Below are 24,445 nucleotides of genomic sequence, written 5' to 3'. Positions count from 1 at the left end.
ACCCCGGGCTCCGGGGCCTCCCCCCCCCCCCTTCCTCTGCCTCCTAGAAACCCTGCCAGGGAAGGAACAGTTTGGCTCGGAGGAGGCTTTGCCCTTTTGGAGCAAACAAAGAAAAGCTTGTGCAGCTGGGGATGCTCTGGGGGAGCGGGCGACGTGGAGCCGGGGCTCATCCAGGACCCCCCTGTCCCTCGAGGACCCTCTTAAACCCATCTTCCCTGCATCTCCAGTGCTCTGGACAGATTTATTTTCCCCTGACATCCTCAGCCAGCAGCTCGGGATGGCTGGGAACCTCTGCCCTCCCTGTGGGGATGGAGGGTTCAGTGGCAAAAGCCCCATTGCTTCGAGGCTGAGGCTTTCATTGGCTGTTGCCAGGTGAAGGAGGGGTATTTCTTGTCTGTGAAAATAGCCAGCCCCCCTTTTTCCCAGCTCCCCGAGCAGGGAAAGGCTCCATGTCTGTGTTCCCACCACTGGCTGCAGTCGCTGGCATCTTCCAGACACTCCTGTTGCCCCCTCACTGTTCCTGGGGATGAGGGGAACGAGAGGAAACCTCATCGCATTAAACATTAATTTTTTTTATTACCTTAGGATCCCCCCTGGCCCTTAAACTCGGAGATGGGGGGTTGGAGGAGCGATTGCAAAGGGAAAAGGGGCTGGTTGTGGTGGGGGAAGGCACCCGTCCCCCCCGTACATCGCCCACCCCAGCATGTCCCAGCCTGCCCTGGACGCGTTTGCTGCCACAAGTGCTTTTTTTCCAGCCTCGCGTGCGTCACTGGGGTTGTCTGAATCCCATTAAGGCTGAAATTCGGAGTTCAGCAGAAGTGGGAGCCCTTCCCGGCGCGGTGCTCGGCACAGATGTGTGGGGAGGGCGGCGCGGCTGGGGTGGGGCACCCCAAATTGCTGCCAGCTCCTTATTTTGCTAAATCCGTGCCCTTTGGGAGCTGCCGTTTCCTTCCCTGCTGCTGGCAGCTGGGGTAGGAGGAAGCCAGCGGAGCTCTTCCCCTGGCCGAAATTAGGGCTGGCATGGAGGAGTTCCCTGGGAAGCACCAGCCCAGCGGGTTCGGGATGGGCTTCCCCGGAGTAGGGCTGGGAATCGCCTCCCGCTGTCCTGCCACCGGCCACGTTAACCATTTCCCCATCCTGCTGCCTTTGAGAGGCTGTTTCCTGAGGTTTCTCTTCTGCAATGGGCTCGGCACGGTCCCAAATGGCCAAGGCTGGTGGCCATTTCTGCCCACAGCTGCCATCGGTCCCCCCACAGCCCCTCACCGGGGTGTCGGGGCTGGGTCCCCACCTGCCTCCGCTCCCTCCATCCCCCCACCGAGGGCTGAATAGCCCCAGTGTGAAGCCGAACAACTGCCGGGGGCTGGCGTGGTCCCCAGTCTCATCTCCCCCCGGGTTCCCCGGCCGCGGTGGCAGCTGCAGCCCCGCACCCAGCCCCCCCATGCCGCAGTGGAAAAACCCCGTTTCGGGGCATGAAGGTTGTCGCAATGCACGCGCACGCCCCACGGTGTGATGTGGGGCTGTGGGTACTAAGGTGAGCCAAAGAGAGTGGAAGTTGGTTAATGAGGCGCGCCGGGGCGAGCTCGGCGGAGATGCCACAAAACCCAAACGGGGTTAAGACATCTCTGCTCCCCCGGCGGCGCCGAGTCAGCGGCGCCCGTTGCCGATCGTAAACCAATTTCCTCTCCAAGGTGAAGGCGAAGGCGTCCGTGACCGGGGTTGTCCTCCAAGCTGTTGCCAACCATGATGCTTTATTGCCCTTTTCCTGTGTTTACAGCCAGGAGGTTCGACAGCAACAGGGGCAAAGTTCTCGGGGAGCGGGCAGGGGGGGTGCCCCACTGCCCCGGACTTTACCCCACGTAATTACGGGTGTTGCAGCCCTTGGCGGGGTGTCCCTGCAAAGAGGTGGTGGAGCCAGGGCAGGAGGCAAAAAAAAAAGCTCTTCTGAAGCTTTTGAATTCTTGTGTCGGGGCTGCAAGCGGCGCCGAAGCAGCTGGAGGGGAGGGTTTGCGATAGATGAGGTCTCTCAACCCTCTTGGGCAGGAGCCACCTCCAGCCACTTGACCCAGCTCCTGCCTTCAGCAGCCACCTCCTCCAGCCACTCTCGATGCCCCCAGCTCAGCGAAGCTCGACGTCCCTCTACCCCAGTGCCTTGACAGCACCAATTGGTTGGGGTTTTAATTAATAACTGTTTAGGGACCCACTTTCTCCCTTAAAACCCCAGCTCTGAGTCATGTGAGCCCCCCAAAAAAGTCCAAGCTCTTGACACGGATGTGTAAGGTGTGGGTTTCGAAGCAGGGGTAGCCCCAAGGGGACTTGGCCCAGTTCTCACAGGCACCCGGCTGTTTTCCAGCACTGGGGGTGACTGGTTGCCCCATTGAAGCTTCCAGTCCCCACTGGGAAGAGCCACTTGTCCCCCTCTCCTTGCAATGCAGTGGCCAAGCGGAGCTCTGGTCTCACTGGTGGCTTTGGGGAGGGCTCTGGATCCAGCCCAGTGGTGAAGCAGGACGTGAATGGTGGCAACAGAACCTCCAAGGGGCTTTTAATGCCTGTCACCCTCCGGGGGAGCAGGGAGGGAGGTTGCAGAGGGGCAGGAGGAAGGCTGGAGCCTGGCATTGGGACAGGAGCGGGGAGATGAGTCACGTTCAGTGGCCCGTCCTTGGGCTGGAGCAGGGTGTGGTGGCCACCAGGGCCATGCTTCAGCGGGTCCCCCCCCGAATCCGGAGTCACGCTCGCCTGCCCCTTCCTTCCTGGCGTGACGGGTGCTCAGGGATAACCCACTCCCCGGCAGCATCCGTGGGGTGTGAGGATGCCCCCACCCCCCAGGGCACCCGTCATCTCCCCACAGCCCAGGGAGAAATTAGGGGGAGTTTTCCAACACGGACCCTTCGTGCCATGGGCTGGGGGGGGAAGCAGAGCACTGGGGGGGAGAGGGTTTGGCTCCTTGGCATCGTGCTTTGGCAGGGGGGGATGCACCCAGAGCCCCCATTCGCAGGGCAGGGAGGCAAACCCTCATGCCACGCATCCCAAACAGCAATTAGTGCTGCTTTATTGCCTCAGTGCAAAAAGCCACCAACTCGTGGGCACAGGGGGCTGAGCAGGAGGGAGGTAGTGGGGAGGGTGAAGCCTCTTGCAGTGGCCCAGTTTGCAATTGGGGCTAAACAGCACTTTTTGGGGATGCCACGTCTGCAGCCCTGGCTGATGGGGAGGTGGTTATTCCCCCCCCCAACAAAGAGGGTCAGGGCTTCTCCCTGGCAGAGGGGTGCTGGGCCCACTGGCGCATGGCAGAGCACAGCCCAACGCCCTGCTCATCCTCACCCCCGTGTCTCCTCACGCCGAGCTGCCCTTTTCCCAACGGCATCGTGTCCGGAGCCATCCCGGCAGCCACCCCGGCGGAGGCGGTGGTGATGGTGGTGATGGTGCTGATGGTGGTGACTCACGGCCGGCAGCTGAAGCGGGCAAACAGGGCTGCTCCGGCGCGGCCGCTGCGGGCAAACAGACCTTGTGGCAGAGTAAACACCTCGCCTGCCCTTATCGGCGCTCTGCCGGCCGGGAGAGAGAACCCTTTCTGTTCCCAGGAAGATGGGTGGCAGCTGGATCCAACAATCCCCTGCTTTGTTCCGTAAGCAAATTGTGAGGGATGGAAGCTTTGCGTACCCGGATTTAGGGAACTGTAGAACCACAGACTGGTTTGGGTGGGAAGGGACCTCAAAGACCATCCAGTGCCACCCCCTGCCCTGGGCAGGGCCACCTCGCACCAGCCCAGGTTGCTCCAGGCCCCCTCCAACCTGGCCTTGAACCCCTCCAGGGATGGGGCAGCCACAGCTTCTCTGGCCAACCTGGGCCAGGCTCTCACCGCCCTCACACCAAAGAACTTCTGCCCCACATCTCAGCTCCATCTCCCCTCTTTCAGCTTCAAACCCCTCCCCCTCCTCCCATCGCTCCCCTCCCTGATCCAGAGTCCCCCCCATCTCTCCTGGAGCCCCTTGAGGAACTGGAAGGGGCTCCAAGATCTCCCCGGAGCCTTCTCTTCTCCAGGCTGAACCCCCCCCAACTCTCTCAGCTCCCCCCCTCCCAGCAGAGGGGCTCCAGCCCTCCCAGCATCTCCGAGGCCTCCTCTGGCCCCACTCCAACAGCTCCATGTCCTTCTGCTGTTGGTGGCCCCAGAGCTGGAGGCAGCACTGGGTGGGGGGGTGTCTCCCCAGAGCGGAGCAGAGGGGCAGACTCCCCCCCCTCACCCTGGGGGTACAGCCCAGGGGGCTGGGGACTTGCTGGGATGGCAGCACATGTTGCCAGGTCGTGTTGAGCTTCTCACCCCCCAGCACCCCCAAGTCCTTCTCTTCAGGGCTGCTCCCCATCCCTCCATCCCCAGCCTGGATTTGGGCTTGGGGTTGCCCCAACCCGGGTTCAGGACCCTGCACTTGGCCTGGCTGAAGGCCATGAGGTTGGTACGGTCCCACCTCTCCAGCCTGTCCAGTCCCTCTGGATGTCACCCCTTCCCAAACCATGGCACCAGCTCATGATGAGCTTCTCAATGGGGTGAACTGGAGAGGAAAATGGAGAATTGGAGCTTTCTCCCTGTTTTCCCTCTTTTGGGTCCTCACTGCCTTGTCCCCTCTTGCCCAGGGGCCCTGTTCCCAGTATTTCCCCCCGGCTGGGGCACAGCCATGTCCTCATGAGCGGAGCAACCTCCTCCTTCCTTTCCGTTGCCCCGTTTAGGAGCTGCCAACTTTGCATCCAGAGACGCCTGTGTGTGCAGAGGGAAAAGAGGTGGCCACCAGGTTTGCATGGTGGCCACGCGTTTCCCTGCTCCCCGGGGGTTGGGATTTGCATCCCTGTTCCTCCCTCCCCGGCTGCCAGGTCCCAGCGAAACACGAGCTTGTGGCTGTTCTTCCCCCACCCCAACGCTCCCCGTCCCGAAGACGTTATTAATCCCAGTGACTCAGCTCCCTGTTTTTAACTACATTTGTAAAACCTCCCCCCTTCTTCCCCCCCCCTCCGTCAAATCCCCCAGGGAAACACTGGGAGCCTGCACTTAATTTTCCTCCTTTAAGGCGGTGGTTTATGGGCTTCGCCTTTCTCATTCAGCAGGAGAAGGGTATATTAAAGTAAATCTCATGTTTTGGGATTTCTGTGGAGGTGTGACACTAAGGGTTGTTTTGGGTGGGGGGAAAAAAAAAATAATCACAGACAAAACTTTCCCATTAAGTTTTAACCCAATTATTGCAAAAACTGGGGTTTGCTGTGTTGGAGTAAGGCTGTCAAGAGCAAAATCCCTGAAATTTAATTCGGTCCAAAAATGTAGTTGTTGCGTGAATATTTGTCCATTCTATCAAAGACACAACACTCTACTTGTCACCGCCGTGAATGTTCACAGTGTGGCAGCGAAAACTTGGAATTTCCTTGTTCTCGCCCTTTCCCGGAGGCAGAATTACGCACGACGCAGGGTTAAGCTTTAAACAGGCCTTTATATTATATACAACGCTACAAATTGTTAGTAAATACTGGCTTGGGAGAACAAACTTTCTTCTTGTGCCTTTTCTGCTGAAACCTTGTCATCCCGAGGTGGGAAGTGAGCAGTGTGGAAGGTGGGGTGTTCCCATATTTGAGCTATGGTTAAAAAACATTTATGTCCAGCACAATTCCAGTCCGTTTTTATAGAGAGTTCCTTTTTTCCTGATGAAGGACTTTAATTCATTGCTTTAAGCTTGATTTAAGATGGTTTAGGTCCAGGCCATCAAGTGATGTTGAGATAACCTCATTCAAAACTCTCTGGGAAGCCACCAAAAGCTGAGCTGGTTCGTTCGTCATCGCTGGGTCCGGGCTGGCGAGTGGGGATTCACCGGTGTTTAATTGTGGTTTTCTGAGCAGTTGAGATATTCAAGCTTTTAAAGTCTTCGGGGTTTTTTGGTTTTGTTTTTTTTTTCCAATGGGAAATGCAGTTTTTACAAGCGAGGGAGCATCCCCCGCTCTGGAAAGCCCAGGATCAGCCAATTCCCTCAGGATCTGCAGAGGCAAAACCACCATCCAGGTTTTTTCCTGGGCTCCGAGCGGCCAAAATTACCCAGTTCTGGGGACAAACCCGGGCCTGGACCAGTTTCATTAAGTCAAGTTTCAACTGGTGGCACTTTGCACATCATCCCAGCCTGGGGGGAGCTGGGTCTCTGCCTGTTCCAGGTATCCAGGGTTTTGGTGGCAAAGGGGAAAACAGGGAAAATAGGTTAATTCTGCCCTCGGTTTGCTCTCGTCCCCGAGGCTCGGCCGGGAGCGGTGCCAGGGTCCGGGTGCTCCTGGCACTGGTGGCTTCCAGCAGGTGATGCTCCCTTGTTCCTGCCCAGATATTTGCATCCTCTTTGCATCCGTCTCCTGCGGCTTCCTCCACCCTGGAAAAGTTAAAGGCAGCTCTGAAAGGGGGGTTCAGAGGCAACGGCGGGGTTCAGAGGAATTGAGAGGGGGGTTGAGAGGCGTCAGGAGGGGGGGGTTCAGAGGCAGCAAGGGGGGTTCAGAGGTATCAAGAGGGGGTTCAGAGAAGCAAGGGGAGGTTCAGGGGGATCAAGAGGGGGTTCAGAGGCAGCGAGATGGGTTCAGAGGCAGCGAGGGGGGGTTCAGAGGCAGCGAGATGGGTTCAGAGGTATCAAGGCACCGTTGGACCCGGTGGGAAGTTGTTCTGCCTGCTCCCTGCTGGGGCTTGGAGAATGAATCCTGCCCCTTCTCTGTGCAGACACACCGATTTCTGCCTGATAAAAACCTCACCTGGGGCCCCCAAAAGCGCAGCGTGGGCAGCAGAAAGCCAAGTCCCATCCATTCCCCCATCAACTTCCCCCCCCCGGGAGCCAGCAAAACCTCCTTTTCCAGCTCTAAACCCCCTCTGGTAACACCATCTGCTCTTCAAAACCAGGGTAACCTCCCATTACCAGGGGGGACTCAGCCCAAACAGCAGCATCACTGGGTGAGCTGGGATTTCCATTCCGAGCTGCTGGGATGAGTCACCAGCGCTGGCGTGACGGCCCGGGATGGGGAGTGAGTGCCACAGGGGCTCCCCGGCCGGCTCGGGGGTACTATTCATTCTCTAAAATCACATTTTTAGGTAGCGAGGGGGGTGGGAGCCCGTCGGTCCCCGCCGTGGTCACATGCATCAATTTGTTGGGGTGCTGGTGAAGACTAATTGCTTTGCCCCGTGACGAGGTTGTGTGGGCGCAGGGCGTTTGCTCTGCTTGCGGGGAGAAAAGCCTCAAAAGGCTTCCTCTGGGGTGGGATTTGTGGCTGATTCCTGGCAATATTGGCTGTGACGGGGTCCGGGACTTTGTTTGCGCCCGCGGCTCCCGGAGAGGCTCCTGGTGCTGGGGTTTGTGGAGGGAGGGGAGTGACTGAGATTTGGGGAACCCCAGGCTGAGGCTGCATCCCAGAAAAATGCTCTTTTCCCAACCCAATGAAGGGGGTTTGGTTCATTTTTGGGATGCAAGGAGAAGGCCAGATCCCAATTCCAAGAGTTGGGGGGGGAGGGAAAGCCCAGCTCTTTGGTGAAGCCAACAGGCTGCTCTCCCTCCGCTGAACAAAGCCAGGGATGAGTGTGCCAGGAGTGTGCGGCACGGCTGGCATCGGCCCTGGCACCAGCCCTGGCAGCGGGAGGGGGCTTTGGCAGAGCTGAGGCTGGAGGGTGGGGTCCCTTTCCCTGCATCCTTGAACCCGCCGGCGCTGGCATCCCCCGGCTGCCGTTTGGCCAGGGTTTTGGTGCCGAACAGGATGCCGGTGCCGTGCAGATGTCGTCCTCGCTATACATCGCGCTGGGTTATTTACAGCTCCCTGCTAGGAGACCGGCTGCTGTTTATCCTGGTGATTTGGCAAAGGCGCAGCGGCACGGATGAGTCAGGAGCTGGGAGAAGCTGCTTTGCCACATTCCCATTGCCCCACCACCACCGAGGCTTTCCCAAGACCGCCTTTCCTCATGCTGTCCCTGCAGCTTTATGGTTTAAACCCCGTACTGGGAGTACTGGTGTCACATACTGGGAGCACTGGGAGCCCTGGTGCCCCATACTGGGAACATTGGGAGCTGTTTTGCCCCTTACTGGGAGCAATGGTGTCCCATACTGGGAGCACTGGGAGCTCTTTTGCCCCATAATGAGAGGCCTTTAAACTCCGTACTGGGAGCACTGGTGCCCCATACTGGGAGTACTGGTGTCACATACTGGGAGCACTGGGAGCCCTGGTGCCCCATACTGGGAACAATGGGAGCTGTTTTGTCCCTTACTGGGAGCAATGGTGTCCCATACTGGGAGCACTGGGAGCTCTTTTGCCCCATAATGAGAGGCCTTTAAACCCCATACTGGGAGTCCCAGGCCCTGGATGGGCGAGCGATCCCTGGGATGGGGAAATGATCCCCCTCATAGAAGGAGAAATCCCTGCAATGGAGAGCGATTCCTGGGATGGGGGAGTGATCTCTGGGATGGAGGGAACAATCCCTGGAATGGGGAAATGATCCTTGTAATGGGGGAGCGATCCCTGGGATGGGGAAGCAATCCCTGGGGTAGGGGGAATGATCCTTGCAATGGGCAAGCAATTCCTGGGATGGGAGAAACGATCCCTGGGATGGGGGATTGATCCCTGGAATGCGGGATTGATCCCTGGGATGGGGGAGTGATCCCTGGGATGGGGGAGTGATCCCTGGAATGCGGGATTGGTCCCTGGGATGGGGGACCGATCCCAGGGAGCGATCCCTGCTGCTGGAGGCGGCGCAGCGCGGGGCAGTGCAAGCCCAAGGTGGGGCAGAGCAGGTTTTCTGGGCTCTCCCAGCAATCAGACCCATCTCAAACCTGCTTGGTGCCTCGCTTGCCTCAGTTTCCCAAGCTGTAAATATGTCATTGAGCCTTTGCTGGGGTAGAAGCTCCCCAGGGGAGCGGGCTGGGGTGTCACCTGGCTCCCTGGCAGTGAGGTGAGGAGGAAACCCACAATCGCTGGGGATTTGCAGGTGTGTGGAAAGATTTAGAGATGGGGCATGAGCGTGTGAACACCCGCTTGTCCCACTGGCTCCGTCCCACTCGTTTCAGAGGTGGGGAAGAGGGTGAAACCAAAGGGTGTTTCCTAAAACACACCGAGTGGGCTCTGGCTCCTGGGGAGGGTTGGCACCCCCCTGCCAGCCCAAAGCTCATCTCCCATCGGCTCTGATGGCTTTTCCAGAGGGAGAGCCCAGATCTGCCGGGTTTCTGGGCCGGGATGTTGGGGCAGAGTGAAGGGGAGCAGGGGCAGATCCCGGGCACTGTCCCCAATCCCTCTGCAGGGAACCGTGCACCCCGAGGGGCTTCAGCCCTGGCCCTTTCTGAAGCCACCGCGTCAGCTCTGCAGGCTCTGCCTGTGGCTGTGGCTGTCTCTGTGCTGAGCACAGCCAGAGCAGGTCCAACTTTCCATTAACGTTTGGATTTTCTGGCAGCTCAGCCGCAATTTTCTTTTTTTTTTTTTTTTTTCCTTCCTGCTTTTAAAAGCTAAAAATAAAATGTCTTGAGGCCCCTTTTTCCCTCCATCTTTTCTCTCAAGACGTTCCGTTTCTTGAGGATTTGGTGCCTCTGTTGTGTTTTCTCCTCTTGGCTTCGGTAAATGCTGGTTTTTACACCCGACTCCCCCAGCGCAGGGGATCAAATCCAGTGGGACACTGAGCCCCTCTCCCCTGCCCACAGCTCTTTAGGGTGGATCTCAGCTTCCTTTTTGTCTGCTGGATTATTTGGGATCTTTTAGGCTGTAGCAGGGAGGATGGGGAGACCGGTGAAAGCTTCTAGGGAGGAGGAGAAGGAGGAGGAGGAGGAGGGTCCCTCTTCGTCCCGTGGCTGAGGGAAGTGGGAGCGACGCAGCTGCCATCAAAGTTTTTATTTTTAGCCCAGCGCCAGCTGGAGCCCGGGAGGCTGCGGGGGAATAAAAGCAGGAGCCAAGGGGAGGTGAAGGGAAAATCCAAACCCTGGCTGGTCTGGGAGCACCAGGGTGGGTGCGGGGGTCCCAGCGCAGGAGAGGACATGGGACGTGCTGGAACCTCGTCCGGAGGCTGCTGCACTCCGAGTCAGGGCTGGGCTTTGAAGGACCACGGGGGAGATGCTCAGGTCCCAGAGCTGTGTCACGCAGACCCCCCGAGTCACCGGAGGAAGGGTCGGGGCAGGGATTCGTCTCGTCCCTCTCCTTCCTGCAAAACCTCCCAAACTCAGCCCTGAGGGTGAGCACCGAACTCCCGGCTCTGCTTCCCCCCCGGCACAACCAGAGCTGGGCACGGGAGGTTCTAAGGAAAAAGGGATTTGTCCTCAAATCTTCTGGGATTTACCATGGGGCTTTCTAGGCATCGATGCATTTTACCCTGAGCTCTGGGTCCCTCCAGTCCCCTGGAGAGGGCAAATCTGTCACCGCTGCGGGGACACAAGTGTAACCGTCTGGTCTCAGCATTTTCCCCTCCGTATTTCACTCATGGATGGTGTCGGTGTCCCCTAAGTGTTGGTGTCCCCTGAAGTGTTGGTGTCCCCTAAAGTGTTGGTGTCCCCTAAAGTGTTGGTGTCCCCTAAAGTGTCATTGGAGGCTTCAGGATGTGCCTGGAGCTGCACGTGCCACAAGCCCCGTCCCAAAGAGCCGGTGACTCCCATCTGTACCCAAGTCCCTGCAGCCGATGAAGAAGCGAAACGCCGAGGGCAGGCTCTTCCCAGAGCTCCCAGAGCTGGTGTTGCCTCCATGAGGGACAGCAGGATTAGACCCTGCCGGGGTGGCCACGCTGGCTGCGAGGGCGAGCCGCTGCCAGATGGGAAAACTCAGCCTCCAACGCTGCCTGCAATGAGCCGAGGAGGCTGCGGATCCGCTCCCAGATGGCATTTTTGTCCTATGAGTCACTGGCATGAAAGGATGGGGACCCGCCGGCGTGGCGCTGGGGCGGCCGGCTCCGGCACAGGCTCCGGCACGAGGCACGGGCTCCGGCACGCGGGACCGGGGCTCCCCGCGAAAGGGGGTTCATGGGGTACGGCATGGGGAACATCTCGGGATGGCTTCTCCGGGCTGGCCGGGGGCAGAAAGCGGAAAGAAATGCAGGAAAACCTGCCGTTGGCCCAGCAGGGAGCTCCCCGAGTTCCATACGAGTCGGGGGACACCGGTCCCTGCTCGCCCCGGTCCCCGTGGGAGGAGGAGAGGAGCCCACCCAGCTCCTCGCCATCTCCCCGTCCTGCCCCGGGGCCCGATCCCGCAGCTGGGGCAGGATCAGCCCCGTCGCTGCCGCCGGCCCCTCCCTGGGATGTTTTTAACCCATGATCTCATGGCGGGGGTGCGTGCTCAGCGCACACCAGGAATGCGCGGCCAACGCTCGCCCGCGGCCAACGCTCGCCCACGGCCCAGGGGGCACCGCAGCCGCCGCCTGGGCACGTCCCGCACCCCGATTCCCAGCAGGAAACGGGGTGATGGTCTCTGTCGGGAGCCGGGACGAGCCAGCCCGGTGCCAGTGGCCGCTGGGGGCCGCAGACAGAGCGTGGGGGCTGTTCTGGACGGAGGGGGTGGCAGGGGGGCTCTGAGGGTGCACAGCAGTGCGGGGAGCTGGGATACACATCTTCTGTGCCATGCCACCCTGCACCGTGTCACCACACACCACGCTGTGCCATGCCATGCCACGCCACCCTGCACCATGTCACACCATGCTCTGCCATGTCATGTCATGCCATGCCATGCCATGCCATGCCATGCCATTCCATGCCATGCCACGGACCCTACGCTCTCATTTTTTTTTTTTTTTTTTTTTTCTCCTTCCTGCTTTTAAAAGCTAAAAATAAAATGTCTTGAGGCCCCTTTTTCCCTCCATCTTTTCTCTCAAGACGTTCCGTTTCTTGAGGATTTGGTGCCTCTGTTGTGTTTTCTCCTCTTGGCTTCGGTAAATGCTGGTTTTTACACCCGACTCCCCCAGCGCAGGGGATCAAATCCAGTGGGACACTGAGCCCCTCTCCCCTGCCCACAGCTCTTTAGGGTGGATCTCAGCTTCCTTTTTGTCTGCTGGATTATTTGGGATCTTTTAGGCTGTAGCAGGGAGGATGGGGAGACCGGTGAAAGCTTCTAGGGAGGAGGAGAAGGAGGAGGAGGAGGAGGGTCCCTCTTCGTCCCGTGGCTGAGGGAAGTGGGAGCGACGCAGCTGCCATCAAAGTTTTTATTTTTAGCCCAGCGCCAGCTGGAGCCCGGGAGGCTGCGGGGGAATAAAAGCAGGAGCCAAGGGGAGGTGAAGGGAAAATCCAAACCCTGGCTGGTCTGGGAGCACCAGGGTGGGTGCGGGGGTCCCAGCGCAGGAGAGGACATGGGACGTGCTGGAACCTCGTCCGGAGGCTGCTGCACTCCGAGTCAGGGCTGGGCTTTGAAGGACCACGGGGGAGATGCTCAGGTCCCAGAGCTGTGTCACGCAGACCCCCCGAGTCACCGGAGGAAGGGTCGGGGCAGGGATTCGTCTCGTCCCTCTCCTTCCTGCAAAACCTCCCAAACTCAGCCCTGAGGGTGAGCACCGAACTCCCGGCTCTGCTTCCCCCCCGGCACAACCAGAGCTGGGCACGGGAGGTTCTAAGGAAAAAGGGATTTGTCCTCAAATCTTCTGGGATTTACCATGGGGCTTTCTAGGCATCGATGCATTTTACCCTGAGCTCTGGGTCCCTCCAGTCCCCTGGAGAGGGCAAATCTGTCACCGCTGCGGGGACACAAGTGTAACCGTCTGGTCTCAGCATTTTCCCCTCCGTATTTCACTCATGGATGGTGTCGGTGTCCCCTAAGTGTTGGTGTCCCCTGAAGTGTTGGTGTCCCCTAAAGTGTTGGTGTCCCCTAAAGTGTTGGTGTCCCCTAAAGTGTCATTGGAGGCTTCAGGATGTGCCTGGAGCTGCACGTGCCACAAGCCCCGTCCCAAAGAGCCGGTGACTCCCATCTGTACCCAAGTCCCTGCAGCCGATGAAGAAGTGAAACGCCGAGGGCAGGCTCTTCCCAGAGCTCCCAGAGCTGGTGTTGCCTCCATGAGGGACAGCAGGATTAGACCCTGCCGGGGTGGCCACGCTGGCTGCGAGGGCGAGCCGCTGCCAGATGGGAAAACTCAGCCTCCAACGCTGCCTGCAATGAGCCGAGGAGGCTGCGGATCCGCTCCCAGATGGCATTTTTGTCCTATGAGTCACTGGCATGAAAGGATGGGGACCCGCCGGCGTGGCGCTGGGGCGGCCGGCTCCGGCACAGGCTCCGGCACGAGGCACGGGCTCCGGCACGCGGGACCGGGGCTCCCCGCGAAAGGGGGTTCATGGGGTACGGCATGGGGAACATCTCGGGATGGCTTCTCCGGGCTGGCCGGGGGCAGAAAGCGGAAAGAAATGCAGGAAAACCTGCCGTTGGCCCAGCAGGGAGCTCCCCGAGTTCCATACGAGTCGGGGGACACCGGTCCCTGCTCGCCCCGGTCCCCGTGGGAGGAGGAGAGGAGCCCACCCAGCTCCTCGCCATCTCCCCGTCCTGCCCCGGGGCCCGATCCCGCAGCTGGGGCAGGATCAGCCCCGTCGCTGCCGCCGGCCCCTCCCTGGGATGTTTTTAACCCATGATCTCATGGCGGGGGTGCGTGCTCAGCGCACACCAGGAATGCGCGGCCAACGCTCGCCCGCGGCCAACGCTCGCCCACGGCCCAGGGGGCACCGCAGCCGCCGCCTGGGCACGTCCCGCACCCCGATTCCCAGCAGGAAACGGGGTGATGGTCTCTGTCGGGAGCCAGGACGAGCCAGCCCGGTGCCAGTGGCCGCTGGGGGCCGCAGACAGAGCGTGGGGGCTGTTCTTTTTATAGGGCCTACCCAAATAGCGTCGGTGGTGCTTTGGTGGCTCAGTGGGATCGGGTTCCCCGGGCACACGGCAGCGTGTCCCGGGGGCTGCCCGTCAGACACGGCCCTGACCGGCTGCCGGGGTGCCATGCCATGCCATGCCATTCCATGCCATGCCACCCTGCACTATGTCACCCCACACCATACTGTGCCATGCCATGCCACCCTGCACTGTCACACCACACTCTGCCATGCCATGCCACCCTGCACCATATCACACCATGCTGTGCCATGCCATGCCACCCTGCACCATGCCACCCCACACCATACTGTGCCATGCCATGCCGTCCTGCACCATGTCACACCACGCTGTGCCATGCCATGCCACTCTGCACTTTCACACCATGCTGTGCCATGCCATGCCATGCCATGCCACCCTGCACCGTGTCACACCACACCATGCGGTGCCATGCCACACTGCATTGTGCCATACCACCCTGTGCTGTGTCACACCACGCTGTGACACGCCATGGCATGCCACACCACGCTGTGTCATGCCATGCCACACTCTTGCAATGCCACCCTGCACCATGTCACCCCATGCTGCACTGTGCCATGCCATGCCACAGCGTGTCACACAACACGGTGCTGTGCCATGCCACCCTGCACCGTGTCACACCACACCATGCGGTGCCATGCCACACTGCATTGTGCCATACCACCCTGTGCTGTGTCACACCACGCTGTGACACGCCATGGCATGCCACACCACGCTGTGTCATGCCATGCCACACTCTTGCAATGCCACCCTGCACCATGTCACCCCATGCTGCACTGTGCCATGCCATGCCACAGCGTGTCACACAACACGGTGCTGTGCCATGCCACCCTGCACCGTGTCACACCACACCATGCAGTGCCATGCCATACTGTGCCACATTATGTCACACTGTGCCATGCCACACTGCAGTGTGTCACGCCACACGACGTAGTGCCATGCCACAGCACACCATGTCACACCATGCCATGCTGTGCCATGCCATTCCACGCTGTGCCACACCATACCACAGTGCCATGCCACCCTGCTCCGTGCCACACCATGCTGTGCTGTGCCATGCCACACTCTTGCCATGCCACCCTGCACCGAGTCACACTACACCATGCAGTGCTAGGCCAAACCACACTGTGCCACACCATGCTGTGCCACACCATGCTGTGCTGTGCCATGCCATTGCACACTGTGCCATGCCATACCTCACCATGTCACACCACACCATGCAGTGCCAGGCCACACCACACCGTGTCACACTGTGCTGTGCCATGCCACCCTACACCGTGTCACCCCATGCCCGCTGTGCCATGCCATGCTGCACCGTGTCACACCACGCCATGCAGTGCCAGGCCATGCCATGCTGCACTGTGTCACACCACACCGCACTGTGCCATGCCATTGTGCACTGTGTCACACCGCACTGCCCTGTGCCGTGCCATGCCACGCCGTGTCACACTACAGTGTACCACACCACACCGTGCCGTACCATGCATTGCTGTGCCGTGTTATGCCATACTACACTGTGCCACACCATGCCATACCACGCAGTGCTGTGCCATGTCATGCTGTGCCACACCACACCATGCCATGCCACAGTGCGCTGTGCCATGCCACACCGTGTCACACTATACTATGTCACATCACACCATGTCACACTACACTGTGCCACACCACACCGTGCCGTACCACGCAGCGCTGTGCCATGCTGTGCCATGCCACACCGTGTCACACACCACACCGTGCTGTACCATGCAGCACTGTGCCATGCCATGCCATGCCATGCCACACTACATTATGCCACACTACACTGTGCCACACCACACCATGCCGTACCACGCAGCGCTGTGCCATGCTGTACCGTGTCACACCACGCTGTGCCACACCACACTGTGCTGTGCCATGCCATGCCACGCTGTGTCACACTACATTATGCCACACTATACTGTGCCACACCATACCGTGCCGTACCATACAGTGCTGTGCCGTGCTGTGCCACGCCACGCCGTGTCATGCTATACTGTGCCACACCACACCGTGCTGTACCATGCAGCACTGTGCCATGCCATGCCACGCCACGCTGTGTCACACTACATTATGCCACACTACACTGTGCCACACCACACCATGCCGTACCACGCAGCGCTGTGCCGTGCCGTACCATGTCACACCACACTGTGCCACACCACACTGCGCTGTGCCGTGCCACGCCGTGTCACACTACACCGTGCCACGCCGTGCCATAACGCGCGGTGCTGTGCCATGCCATGCCACGCCACGCTGTGTCACACTACATTATGCCACACTATACTGTGCCACACCATACCGTGCCGTACCACACAGCGCTGTGCTGTGCCGTACCGTGTCACACTATACTGTGCCACACCACACCGTGCCATACCACACAGCGCTGTGCCACACCGTGTCACACCACACTGTGCCACACCACACCGTGCCATACCACACTGCCTGTGCCACACCACACCGTGCCATACCACACAGCGCTGTGCCACACCGTGTCACACCACACTGTGCCACACCACACCGTGCCATACCACACTGCGCTGTGCTGTGCCGTGCCATGTCGTGTCACACCACGCTGTGCCACACCACACAGCGCTGTGCCGTGCCATGCCATGCCGTGTCACACTACACCGTGCCACGCTGTGCCGTACCGCGCGGTGCCGTGCCGGTCGGCACTGACCTCTAGTGGGTGCAGCGGTGTCGGGGTGCCCGTACTGCACAGGGGTGTTCCAGCCCCGAGACACCTCCTGCCCCCCCAGTTTTTCCCAGCCCTTTCTGCTTCCCAGTGTCCAAACCGGTGCCGGACATGCCGGGTGGCTGGGAGATGGTGGGTCCTTTGGCAGGTGGGTGGTGGGTACAATCCTGCAGCTCTTTTGGGGGTGATGATGGGGTGGGAGGTGAGGAGGGTGGGAGGTGACGCTCGCTGTGCCCAGGGTGGGGGGTGCCATGCGTGGGTTTCCCCTGGTGCCACTCACCCCCGTGCCATCGCTGTCTCACAGGAATGCCAAGAAGGAGGGGGATCTGCTGACGGCCCAGGCGCGCCTCAAGGACGTGGAGGCTCTGCTTAACTCCAAGGAGGCCGCGCTCTCCACGGCCCTGGGAGAGAAGAGGAACCTGGAGACTGAAGTGCGGGACCTGAGGGCGCAGGTGGCCAAGGTGAGCGGTGACAGCCCTGTCCCCAACCCCCCCGGGGACCCCCGAGGGGCAGGGCTGGGTGGTGGGACCCTGGCCAGGGGCTGTGCCTGGATGGTCCCTGGTCTGTGACGGTCCTTCTCAATTGGTTGTTCAGCCTGGAGAAGAGAAGGCTCCGCGGAGACCTTGGAGCCCCTTCCAGTCCCTCAAGGGGCTCCAGGAAAGCCGGGGGGGGCTCTGGATCAGGGAGGGAAGCAATGGATTGAGGGGGAAGGGTTTGAAGCTGAAAGAGGGGAGATGGAGCTGAGATGTGGGGCAGAAGTTCTTTGGTGTGAGGGTGGTGAGAGCCTGGCCCAGGTTGGCCAGAGAAGCTGTGGCTGCCCCATCCCTGGAGGGGTTCAAGGGCAGGTTGGAGGGGGCTTGGAGCAACCTGGGCTGGTAGGAGGTGGCCCTGCCCAGGGCAGGGTGTGGGACAGGATGGTCTTCAAGGTTCCTTCCAACCCAAACCATTCCATGATTCTATGATTTCCCCGCAGCTGGAAAGTGCCTTGAGCGAAGCCAAGAAGCAGCTGCAGGATGAGATGCTGCGCCGCGTGGACGCCGAGAACCGGCTGCAGACGCTGAAAGAAGAGCTCGAATTCCAGAAGAACATTTACAGCGAGGTGAGGCGCCTTATGCAGTCCCAGGCTCCCTTGGGATAACACCCCCTGTGTGTTGTGTCCCCTTCCCCAAGCCAATCCCACCCCGAGGTGACACTGTGTCCCCTGGCCTGTCCCCAGGAGCTGCGGGAGACCAAGCGCCGCCACGAGACCCGGCTGGTGGAGATCGACAACGGGCGGCAGCGGGAGTTTGAGAGCAAGCTCTCCGAAGCCCTGCAGGAGCTGAGGGGCCAGCACGAAGCCCAGATCAGGCTTTACAGAGACGAACTGGAGAAGACTTACGGGGCGAAGGTGAGTTGCACCCACCCGTCCTTCCTCTCCCCAGCCAGCGGGCAGAGGGTGCTGGGGATGCTGACCCCCCCATCTCATCCTCCAGCTGGAGAACGCCAAGCAGTCGGCCGAGAGGAACAGCAACATGGTGGGTGCCGCCCACGAGGAGCTGCAGCAAACCCGCATCCGCATCGACAACCTCTCCTCCGAAGTCAGCCAGCTGCAGAAGCAGGTGAGGCTGGGGGGATGTCCCCCCATTCCCTCCCGGGGACGGTCCCCTCCCCAGGTGGAGCGTTGCCCCCCCCTCACCTTCCCTCTCCACACAGTTGGCCGCCAAGGAGGCGAAGCTGCACGACTTGGAGGACATGCTGGCCAGGGAACGCGAGACCAACCGGCGCCTGCTCTCCGACAAGGAGCGGGAGATGGCGGAGATGCGGGCGCGCATGCAGCAGCAGCTGGATGAGTACCAGGAGCTGCTGGACATCAAGCTGGCCCTGGACATGGAGATCAACGCCTACCGCAAGCTGCTGGAGGGCGAGGAGGAGCGGTGAGCACGGGGCGCTGCGCCCCATGGGCTACAGGGGTCCCAGCCCTCGTGTCCTCACTGACTCCATCTCACCTTCTCCTCCTGCCCAGGCTGAGGTTGTCCCCCAGCCCTTCCTCCCACAAAGGGGGGGCCTCCCGTAGCCACATGTCCACCCCGGGCTCCTCCAAGAAGAGGAAGCTGGAGGACAGCGAGAGTCGGACCAGCTTCTCCCACCACGCCAGGACCAGCGGCCGCGTCGGCGTGGAGGAGGTGGACCTGGAGGGCAGGTTCGTCCGTCTCAGGAACAAGTCCAACGAGGTGCGTTTGCCTTCGGGGGGGGGATCCCTGGGGGTTGAGCCATGGGCAGGAGGTGAACCAGGAGGAGCTGGGGAGGAACTGGGGGATCTCAGGGTTGCTGCTCTCTCTCTTGCAGGACCAGTCCTTGGGGAACTGGCAGATCAAGCGGCAGAACGGAGACGATCCCCCCATCACCTACCGCTTCCCTCCAAAGTTCACCCTGAAGGCTGGCCAGGTGGTCACGGTGAGTCTTGGCCCAGTGAAGGATCCAGTAGGATCCCAAACCCAGCCAGTGGTGGCTGGTGGTCACTGGGTGGTGACACAGGGTGGATGGAGCCAGGGCACATGGCTTTTTTGGGGGACAGACCCACATCCCCGGGGTCTGGGCTCTGCAGACCCAAGACATCACTTTTCTCTGTGCTTTTCTCCTTAGATCTGGGCCTCGGGGGCCGGGGCAACCCATAGCCCCCCCAGCAACGTGGTGTGGAAAGCCCAGAGCAGCTGGGGCTCTGGGGACAGCCTGCGCACTGCCCTCATCAACTCCAACGGGGAGGTGAGAGCCCCACGGCAGCACCGGGCCAGGGCGCGGGGGGGTGGGCAGGCACCGAACCCCCCCAACTCCTTCCCTGTCCCCCGCAGGAGGTGGCCATGAGGAAACTGGTCCGCACCGTGATCATCAATGACGAAGATGAGGATGAGGATGAGGATGACATCCACCACCGCCATCACCATGTGAGTAACGCGCTGGGGATGGCCAGGGATGGCCAGATCCCAAGGAGTCTGTCGCGGGGACGCTGGTGGGGCTCGGGTCCGGTCCCAGTCAGGGTTGGGGGGCAGCTCAGCATCACGCAGGATCAGGCCTCATGGGAGAAGGCAGTTGGGAAGCTGCTGTGGAAACAACCACACGGGAGAAGCCAACAGAGCTCTGGCACCTGGAGAAGGTCACTGCTCGCCAAAAGAGCTCTAGAGACCTTGCTGAAATCATCTCCAACCCTGGGCAACCTTGACCCCCCCCCAGCGAAAAGGGCCGGAGGAGGCAGGAGGGAGGCTGAGCTGGTCCCTCCGTCGCTGGGAGGTGGTGGGAGGGCGGTGGGAGGGTGATGGATGACGCTCCTCGGCAGCAGCTGCTCCATCCTCTCCCCTTCGCCAGGGGCTGGAAAAGATCCAGAGGTGACTTTGTCCTTCTCTCAGCCCATCGCTCCCCTCACGGGGCTGGAATGTGCAGCAGGAAGAGCAGCGGGCAGGGAGTGGGGAGAGAGCAGGCAGCGGGCAGAGGACAGACGGTGGGCAGGCAGCAGGCAGGGAGCAGGCAGCAAGCAGGGAGCAGGCAGGGAGCAGGCAGCAAGCAGGGAGCAGGCAGGGAGCAGGCAGCAAGCAGGGAGCAGGCAGGGAGCAGGCAGCAAGCAGGGAGCAGGCAGGGAGCAGGCAGCAAGCAGGGAGCAGGCAGGGAGCAGGCAGCAAGCAGGGAGCAGGCAGGGAGCAGGCAGCAAGCAGGGAGCAGGCAGGGAGCAGGCAGCAAGCAGGGAGCAGGCAGGGAGCAGGCAGCAAGCAGGGAGCAGGCAGGGAGCAGGCAGCAAGCAGGGAGCAGGCAGGGAGCAGGCAGCAAGCAGGGAGCAGGCAGGGAGCAGGCAGCAAGCAGGGAGCAGGCAGGGAGCAGGCAGCAAGCAGGGAGCAGGCAGGGAGCAGGCAGCAAGCAGGGAGCAGGCAGGGAGCAGGCAGCAAGCAGGGAGCAGGCAGGGAGCAGGCAGCAAGCAGGGAGCAGGCAGGGAGCAGGCAGCAAGCAGGGAGCAGGCAGGGAGCAGGCAGCAAGCAGGGAGCAGGCAGGGAGCAGGCAGCAAGCAGGGAGCAGGCAGGGAGCAGGCAGCAAGCAGGGAGCAGGCAGGGAGCAGGCAGCAAGCAGGGAGCAGGCAGGGAGCAGGCAGCAAGCAGGGAGCAGGCAGGGAGCAGGCAGCAAGCAGGGAGCAGGCAGGGAGCAGGCAGCAAGCAGGGAGCAGGCAGGGAGCAGGCAGCAAGCAGGGAGCAGGCAGGGAGCAGGCAGCAAGCAGGGAGCAGGCAGGGAGCAGGCAGCAAGCAGGGAGCAGGCAGGGAGCAGGCAGCAAGCAGGGAGCAGGCAGGGAGCAGGCAGCAAGCAGGGAGCAGGCAGGGAGCAGGCAGCAAGCAGGGAGCAGGCAGGGAGCAGGCAGCAAGCAGGGAGCAGGCAGGGAGCAGGCAGCAAGCAGGGAGCAGGCAGGGAGCAGGCAGCAAGCAGGGAGCAGGCAGGGAGCAGGCAGCAAGCAGGGAGCAGGCAGGGAGCAGGCAGCAAGCAGGGAGCAGGCAGGGAGCAGGCAGCAAGCAGGGAGCAGGCAGGGAGCAGGCAGCAAGCAGGGAGCAGGCAGGGAGCAGGCAGCAAGCAGGGAGCAGGCAGGGAGCAGGCAGCAAGGGAGCAGGCAGTGGGCAGGGAGCAGGCAGCGTGCCCGGAGCAGAGCTGCAGCCCCTTCTCCCCGTTCCAAAGCAAACACCCCTGGCTGCAGCCCAGGAGCCCCCAGCCCGTGGGGAGGGGTCTCTTGCCCGGGAGGTGCCCGTGGCAGTCGTGCTCGCAGCGATGCCGTCCCCGCCACGTCCTTCCTCTGCACCGGCCAAAAACCCGCCGGGTGCCACTGCCTGTGACAGGAGCGGGATGGGGCATCCATCATCTGCTTTCCTTGGAGTTCTCTGGATCTGGAGAGCCATGGTGAGACGGGTATCGATCACCCCTGGACAGAGGAGCCCTGGGTGTGCTGCCCTTTTATCTGAGGCCTGAATCCTTTCAAGAGCGAATTTCCCATTGGAAAGCAGCGGGGTTGTGCTCTCCCAGGCAGCGAGGAAGAGGATGCTCTAGATAAGCACAAGAGAAGCAGGGTTGGGATGTCTCCTGAGTGCCAAGAGCCCGGGATTCAAAACCAGTGGCCAACGCTCAAAATGGGAGCTTTAAGCTGCGGGGGGGTGGCTGAGGCACGGCCACCCTGAGGAGCCCCAAGGGCAGGAGCTCCTGGGGACACTCATAGAATCATAGAATGGTCCAGGCCAGAAGGGACCTCCAAAGGCCATCTAGTCCGACCCCCCCGCAGTCAGCAGGGACACCCCCAACTAGACCAGGTTGCCCAGGGCCTCGTCGAGCCTCACCTTGAATATCTCCAGGGATGGGGCCTCAACAACCTCCCTGGGCAACCTGTTCCAGTGCTCCACCACTCTCCCAGTGAAGAACCCTCTCCTCATCTCCAGTCTAAATCTGTTCCCCTCCAGCTTGAAGCCATTGCCCCTCGTCCTGTCACTGCAGGCCTTTCTAAACAGGTTCTCCCCAGCCTTCCTGTAGCCCCCTCAGGTACTGGAAGGCTGCTATTAGGTCTCCCCGGAGCCTCCTCTTCTCCAGGCTGAACAACCCCAGCTCCCTCAGCCTGTCCTCGGAGCAGAGGTGCTCCATCCCCCTGATCATCCTTGTGGCCCTCCTCTGGACCCTCTCCATCAGGTCCATGTCCTTCTTATATTGAGGGCTCCAGACCTGCACACAATACTCCAGGTGAGGTCTCACCAGAGCACAGTAAAGTGGAAGAATTACCTCTCTGGACCTAGATATGTAGATATCAATATAAATAAGAAGAAGAGGAAGAAGATTAAGAAAAAGAAGAGTAGTAGCAACACTAAGAATAGTAGTAGTAATAACAGCTATTATTATTTTATTGTCATTATTAATAATAATTATTATTATTATTTTTAAACCATGTGATGGAGAGGCTGGGTGGAGTATGGACCCTCTTTGAAGACTGACTTGAAGACCCCCCTGGGTGACACGGGTGCCACCACAGTCCTCAGGGCAGGGTGCTCGGGGGCAGAAGGTTCTCGGGCAGGTGCTCAAGGTTGTTTTGTCTGTGTAACCCCCTGCCCCCCCAAATCTAGGGAAGCTGCAGTGGCTCTGGGGACCCCGGCGAGTACAACCTGCGCTCGCGCACGGTGGTCTGTGGCACGTGTGGCCAGCCGGCCGAGAAGCCAGGTGGCCAGAACCCCGGGATCAACACCGTGTCCTCGGGCTCCTCCACCTCCAGCGTGACCGTCACCCGCAGCTACCGCAGCATGGGCGACTCCGGCATCGACCTCGGGGAGGGCCTGATGACCAGGAGGTACCTCCTGGGGAGCTCCAGCCCCCGTAGACAGGTCAGTGGTGGAGCCAGAGCCCGGGTCCAGCTCCCCCCATGCGGCCGGGTCTCCTCCCTGTCCCTCCATCAGCCCCCCTCAACGCAGCGGGGGTCCCTTCTCCTCCTTCCTCTTCTCCTCTCCACTTTTCCTCCTTCTCTGGCCACTTTTCACTGAATTTCACTGAATTTTTAGAGTTGGAAGGGACCACAGAGATCATCTAGTCCAACTCCCCTGCTAAAGCAGGACCACTCAGAGCTTGTCAGAGCATGTTACTCAGGAGCATCCAGGCGGGGCTTGAAAATCTCCAAAGAAGGGGACTCCACACCCTCCCTGGGCAGCCTGTTCCAGGGCTCCGTCACACTCACCATGAAAAAGTTCTTCCTCATAGTCAAGTGGAACCCTTTATGTTCCAACTTGTGCCCGTTGCCCCTTGTCCTCTCACTGGCAACTACTGAAAAGAGTCTGGTTCCCTCCTCCCTCAGCCCGCCCTTGAGATACTTGTAGGCATACTTTTGGGCTTGCACAAGCCTTTCTGGAATCTGAGGAGGACTGGAAAAGGACATGGCCATGGGGTGTCCCCACCCCATCCCACGCTCAGCCCCCTCAGCATCTCCCAGAGCATCCCTCCCTCCCCCTCCACGTTCCACCCCCGCCGAGCGTTATTCCTGCTGGGAACACGAATATTTCAGCGCTCGAATATGAATGCCCTCAGTATTAGTCAATATTATTACCCTAATTCTCCAATTTCTGTGACTTCAGTGCTATAAATATCCCAGCCAAGGGGTATTTGTTATATGCCAGGGGTGGACAAGAGCCAGGGCCACGCGCGGTCGGGCACCGGGGGCATCCAGAGGGTCCCGCTTGGACATCGCTGCCTCCTTCACAGCCAAAGCAAACGGGTGGTAACATGGGGTTATTTTTAATTTTCTTCTTTTTCTTTCTTCCCCCCAGGCTCAGGCTGTGCAAAACTGCAGCATCATGTAACTCCGTGGCACCATTCCTGTGTTTGCTGGCCATCTCGAGCTAGTTGTTTTTTTTTTTTCCCAAAGCAAAAGAAATTTCTTTTTCTTTAAAAAAATGATACCAAAAAACCAAGAATGGGGTTTTTTTTTGTTTTGTTTTCTATAGCAGGAATTTTATATATATATATATTAAAAATGCTAAAAGATGCTTTGATTTTTTTTTTGTAAAGAAAAAATCTATTTCTATAAAAAAAAACCAAACAAAAAAAAAAGCTTTTCAGCTTCGAAATTTTTTTTTAAAACTTCAGCCAAAGACACCGAGGAGTTGTGTTTACCCAACAGCCGAGCAGGAGGAGTTTGTAGTTTAATAGCTCTTTAGATTGTACCTTTTTTGCCAAAGCTTTTTACATAGGAGCGGGAGAAGCCAGACCTTGTCCCCCCCCACCCCCAGGCACCGGGGGGTCCGCAGCGGTGCTGGGGCAGGGGCTGAGCCCATCATCCTGGCGGCGCTGGGGGGGGCACACATGCTGCAGGGGGTCGCTGTCACAGCACCTTTCAACCCTTAATTTTGGGGTTGTTTGTTGGTTTTTTTTTTGGGGGGTGGGGTGGGTGGGGCGGGA

The 24,445-nt window shown here is 60.0% G+C and overlaps 1 protein-coding gene across 1 annotated transcript in view; it reads left to right on the top strand.

The window, feature by feature from the left end:
* The window catches only part of LMNA (lamin A/C), a 28,163-nt gene extending 4,221 nt beyond the window's left edge, over positions 1 to 23,942 (top strand). Inside the window, exons 2-12 of the mRNA XM_014961363.1 lie at positions 16,830 to 16,986; positions 17,499 to 17,624; positions 17,742 to 17,912; positions 17,998 to 18,123; positions 18,218 to 18,438; positions 18,528 to 18,735; positions 18,851 to 18,958; positions 19,148 to 19,267; positions 19,354 to 19,446; positions 22,627 to 22,881; positions 23,815 to 23,942. Coding sequence (XP_014816849.1) covers positions 16,830 to 16,986; positions 17,499 to 17,624; positions 17,742 to 17,912; positions 17,998 to 18,123; positions 18,218 to 18,438; positions 18,528 to 18,735; positions 18,851 to 18,958; positions 19,148 to 19,267; positions 19,354 to 19,446; positions 22,627 to 22,881; positions 23,815 to 23,847 — 1,618 coding nt within the window. The 3' untranslated portion in view covers positions 23,848 to 23,942. The remainder of the gene's footprint in view (positions 1 to 16,829; positions 16,987 to 17,498; positions 17,625 to 17,741; positions 17,913 to 17,997; positions 18,124 to 18,217; positions 18,439 to 18,527; positions 18,736 to 18,850; positions 18,959 to 19,147; positions 19,268 to 19,353; positions 19,447 to 22,626; positions 22,882 to 23,814) is intronic.
* The last annotated feature ends 503 nt before the right edge of the window (positions 23,943 to 24,445 follow it).

The sequence above is a fragment of the Calidris pugnax genome, unplaced genomic scaffold (genome assembly GCF_001431845.1).
Source record: "Calidris pugnax isolate Ruff unplaced genomic scaffold, ASM143184v1 scaffold371, whole genome shotgun sequence".
Classification (NCBI taxonomy): domain Eukaryota; kingdom Metazoa; phylum Chordata; class Aves; order Charadriiformes; family Scolopacidae; genus Calidris; species Calidris pugnax.
Note: the sequence above shows the minus strand (reverse complement) of the source record. Positions and strands in the feature narration are given on the sequence as shown.